The 5,000-nt window shown below is 50.2% G+C and overlaps 1 protein-coding gene across 1 annotated transcript in view; it reads right to left on the reverse strand.

Annotated features, from left to right (window-relative positions):
• The window catches only part of spata17 (spermatogenesis associated 17), a gene marked incomplete at both ends in the record, with an annotated part of 68,235 nt that overhangs the window by 63,210 nt on the left and 25 nt on the right, over window positions 1-5,000 (reverse strand). The window contains 3 exons of the mRNA XM_080527577.1: window positions 438-519; window positions 3,746-3,835; window positions 4,958-5,000. The exon at window positions 4,958-5,000 is cut by the window's right edge and continues 25 nt beyond it. Coding sequence (XP_080383703.1) covers window positions 438-519; window positions 3,746-3,835; window positions 4,958-5,000 — 215 coding nt within the window. The remainder of the gene's footprint in view (window positions 1-437; window positions 520-3,745; window positions 3,836-4,957) is intronic.

The following is a 5,000-nucleotide window of genomic DNA, read 5'->3' on the forward strand; positions in this document are numbered from 1 at the left end:
CCTGGCAGTTATGCTTTACCAAACAGTCAATTTGGTGGGGGTGATAAATAGCTGTTGTGATTTGTTTACAAAACTCAATCCAGAGAAAATTATTTGTGAGAGCAGTGGGGATTGGATTTTGTATCAACAATCTGTTCAATTAAGAAGCAGTTGGAGGCAATATGCTGAAAATGGCCTCATTCCGCTAAACCCTTCCTCTCTCCCTCCCTTCCTCCTCTCTCCCTCCCGTCCTCCTCCTCCCTGCCTCCCCGTAGTGATACAGCTGCAGTTCCATATGATAACACTTCGTTCTCCTAAGTGCTCATTTCCAAATGTGTAATGGGTGAATTATATTTCCTAAGGTCAGAGTCACGACTTAGAATATAGCAATTGAATTTTAATGAATGCTATCATAACATAATCAATACATCCATAGTGTTCCTCAGCAGCTAACTTACCTTCACCATTTGTCTGAACAGTGCCCTTGCTGTGAAGCCGCGCCATAGCTTCTGGATAACGGTGGCCTTCCTGTGTAAGTGACTGTGAGGAAGTAACAAATGGTTATGAGCTTAATGATTTTACCAACAAAAATAACAATATGAAGAAGAGACTGTTGCACTGTTGAGATACAAGTTTGTCAAAGGCAGGGAAAACGTGCAAAACATCTCAAGGAAAAAAAATCACAAGACAAAAGCCAACATGAGATCAGAGAGAGAGAGAGAGAGAGAGAGAGAGAGAAAGAGAGAGAGAGAGAGAGAGGAGAGGGAGAGAGAGAGAGAGAGAGAGAGAGAGAGAGAGAGAGAGAGAGAGAGAGAGAGAGAGAGAGAGAGAGAGAGAGAGAGAGAGAGAGAGAGAGAGAGAGGGAGAGAGAGAGAGCAAACGCAATGTATTTACTCTGCAGCGACGGGTATCTTTTTGGATGTTTAGCTATGGTTAAAAGTCATGATAACAGCAGCCCCCACACACACACACACACACACACACACACCCAGGGTCTTTACTTAACCCCCCCCAGCCCAGGAGTCTTTACTTAAGGCTTTCCAATTATGTCCGGTGATCATGGCTCCCGGAGCAAACGGACATTTGTATTCATCATCAAACATACTCTAAATGCAAGTCTACTGCAATTTCAGCCTCAACTAGGCCATCAATTTCCAAAAGGCCATTTATATGCCCGGAAAATCAATGCTTATAGGGGGAATATGGTAACCCGGGAGTTGCACTTAAGCAGCTCAAATTGTGGCTAATTAACCACTTAACACATTGATCAATTAACTAAAGTAATCTAAATTAACCTACTGTCTGCTGAAGTTTGTCTGCTGACCCTGCAAAATGGTGTAGGGTCACGCGGCCGGGGACTGGAGTGGCGGAGCTCGGCGGTTATTTCCTTTTGCCATTTGAGCAGCGAGTGTTAAAGAGGGGCAGCAGCCTCATACTGGAGAGTGGGGAGGGTTGAGGTTTGGGGGTTTAGGTTTGGGGGTTTATTGTCAGCACTTTGCAGCTGAGGTCTGAGGCTGGGTTTGGAGAAAATGTTTTTCATGTTTATTTATATAGAGATGATGATTGTACTGTAAAAAAAGAAAAGAAAAGAAAAAAGAAACAACCCAACAAATGATATATATATATATTATTATTATTATTATTATTAGTAGTAGTAGTAGTAGTGGTATTATTATTATTATTATTATTATTATTATTAGGCTACGAATAATAATTAGCAACATCCCTTGCAATCAAAGAAGTTGAAAAATACGGAAACACCCAGCACAGCCCGCCCCCCCCCCCCCCCGGCCTGTTACCTGAGGTAGCCCCCCCCCCCCCCCCCCCCGGCCTGTTACCTGAGGTAGCCCCCCCCCCCCCCCGGCCTGTTACCTGAGGTAGCCCCCCCCCCCCCGCCTGTTACCTGAGGTAGCCCCCCCCCCCCCCCCCTGGCCTGTTACCTGAGGTAGCCCCCCCCCCCCCCCCCCTGGCCTGTTACCTGAGGTAGCCCCCCCCCCCCCCCGGCCTGTTACCTGAGGTAGCCCCCCCCCGGCCTGTTACCTGAGGTAGCCCCCCCCCCCCCCCCCTGGCCTGTTACCTGAGGTAGCCCCCCCCCCCCCCGGCCTGTTACCTGAGGTAGCCCCCCCCCCTGGCCTGTTACCTGAGGTAGCCCCCCCCCCCCCCCCCGGCCTGTTACCTGAGGTAGCCCCCCCCCCCCCCCGGCCTGTTACCTGAGGTAGCCCCCCCCCCCCCCCCCCGGCCTGTTACCTGAGGTAGCCCCCCCCCCCCCCCCCCCCTGGCCTGTTACCTGAGGTAGCCCCCCCCCCCCCCCGCCGGCCTGTTACCTGAGGTAGCCCCCCCCCCCCCACCTGCCGGCCTGTTACCTGAGGTAGCCCCCCCCCCCCCCTGGCCTGTTACCTGAGGTAGCCCCCCCCCCCCCCTGGCCTGTTACCTGAGGTAGCCCCCCCCCCCCTGGCCTGTTACCTGAGGTAGCCCCCCCCCCCCCCCCGGCCTGTTACCTGAGGTAGCCCCCCCCCCCCCCCTGGCCTGTTACCTGAGGTAGCCCCCCCCCCCCCCCCCGGCCTGTTACCTGAGGTAGCCCCCCCCCCCCCCCTGGCCTGTTACCTGAGGTAGCCCCCCCCCCCCCCCCCGCCTGTTACCTGAGGTAGCCCCCCCCCCCCCCGGCCTGTTACCTGAGGTAGCCCCCCCCCACCTGCCGGCCTGTTACCTGAGGTAGCCCCCCCCCCTGGCCTGTTACCTGAGGTAGCCCCCCCCCACCTGCCGGCCTGTTACCTGAGGTAGCCCCCCCCCCCCCTGGCCTCTTACCTGAGGTAGCCCCCCCCCCCCCCTGGCCTCTTACCTGAGGTAGCCCCCCCCCACCTGCCGGCCTGTTACCTGAGGTAGCCCCCCCCCCCCCCCCCGGCCTGTTACCTGAGGTAGCCCCCCCCCCCCCCACCTGCCGGCCTGTTACCTGAGGTAGCCCCCCCCCACCTGCCGGCCTGTTACCTGAGGTAGCCCCCCCCCCCCCACCTGCCGGCCTGTTACCTGAGGTAGCCCCCCCCCCCCCACCTGCCGGCCTGTTACCTGAGGTAGCCCCCCCCCCCGGCCTCTTACCTGAGGTAGCCCCCCCCCCCCCGGCCTGTTACCTGAGGTAGCCCCCCCCCCCGGCCTGTTACCTGAGGTAGCCCCCCCCTGGCCTGTTACCTGAGGTAGCCCCCCCCGCCCCCCCCCCCCAGGCCAGTGGTGTAGTCTACGTGATACGCAGGACTACACCGTATACCCACTAGGAAAGGCCAAGGATTTCCGTATACCCACTTAAAAATGTGCGAGGATACGTAACAGCGTTTTGTGACAGAACTTTCACACTTTCATTCATAAAATTCACCCCCTCTGTGTTACGAAGCACTTGACTTTTGGACCATTGGGACTGACTATAGCGTCATATACCATCAACGGGGGGAAATGCGACATGAAATATGTCAAAATGCAGCACTATCATGCACAGATCAGCCTTATAACATGTCATGTTAGATATAAATATATAACGTTAGACAGGGAGCGCAGATCTATTTCTATGGCGTTCCGAAATGAACGATATGAGGCTGGGAGAGGAAAATCACAGTATACCCACTAGAAAAAACTAGACTACACCACTGCCCCAGGCCTCTTACCTGAGGTAGCCCCCCCCCCCACTGGCCTCTTACCTGAGGTAGCCCCCCCCTCCCGCCCCTGGCCTCTTACCTGAGGTAGCCCCCCCCCCCCCCCCCCCCCCCCCCTGGCCTCTTACCTGAGGTAGGCCCTCAGCTGACATCCTCTGAACCAGCTCTGGATCCGAACAGCTGCTCCGTTCTCCTTCAGTCTGTTGTCCTCAGCTATCCTGTAAGTTACGGCGTTGAAACGCGTATGAAACACGTATGAAACACGTATGAAACACATATGAAACACGTGTGAAACACGTATGAAACACGTATGAAACACGTATGAAACACGTATGAAACACGTGTGAAACACGTATGAAACACGTGTGAAACGCGTATGAAACACGTATGAAACACGTATGAAACATGTATGAAACACGTGTGAAACACGTATGAAACACGTATGAAACACGACTGAAACATGATTGAAGGCAGCACAACGTCTCCAGCTAGAGAACGACATCACAAGACAAAAAAACACTTAATATTGCCTTTAAATGATTGTATTCTTTTCTAAATGTATCTTTTAATGTAAGTTGATGAATCTATATATTTGTATATGTTGTATTTGTATATGTATTTACTTGTTTGAATCTTATAGTAATTCTTATATTATTTAGGCCTAGTTATTTTGTTTATCTGTGTTCTATGCCCCTTGGATTGTATGGTTTATTATTGTTTTGTTATTTATATTATTGCTATTGTGTGTTTTATTGATTACTATTGTAATCGATTACTATTGATTATTATTTGTATGCTGTGTGGATATGTTAAAGCACTTACTTTGAGCTGCAACGTACATTTGCAGGAAAAGTGCTATACAAATAACGGTTATTATTATTATTATTATTATTATTATTATTATTATTATTATTATTATTAGTAGTAGTAGTAGTAGTAGTAGTAGTAGTAGTAGTAGTAGTAGTAGAATGAGTAGTAGTAGTAGTAGTAGTAGTAGTAGTAGTAGTAGTAGTAGTAGTAGTAGTAGTAGTAGTAGTAGTAGTAGTAGTAGTAGTAGTAGTAGTAGTAGTAGTAGTAGTAGTAGTAGTAGTAGTAGTAGTAGTAGTAGTAGTAGTAGTAGTAGTAGTAGTAGTAGTAGTATTATATTAAATGTTATTATTATTATTATGATTATTATTATCTGGTTAGCAGTCTGTCCCAGGTGACTGTGCCTGGCTAACTATTCGACCTGAGTCTCTCTCCTTCCTGTCATAACGGCCACAGCTGTGTTTATATATTATTTCAGGGGGATTTGTGTGGTCCTCTTACAAATAATATTTCGTGAGTTGATGTTTCATTACCTGTTTCTGGCGAAATATTCTTTTTTAATCGTTTCAATCTCAT

The sequence above is a fragment of the Nansenia antarctica genome (assembly GCF_963989245.1).
Source record: "Nansenia antarctica genome assembly, chromosome: 3".
Classification (NCBI taxonomy): Eukaryota; Metazoa; Chordata; class Actinopteri; order Argentiniformes; family Microstomatidae; genus Nansenia; species Nansenia antarctica.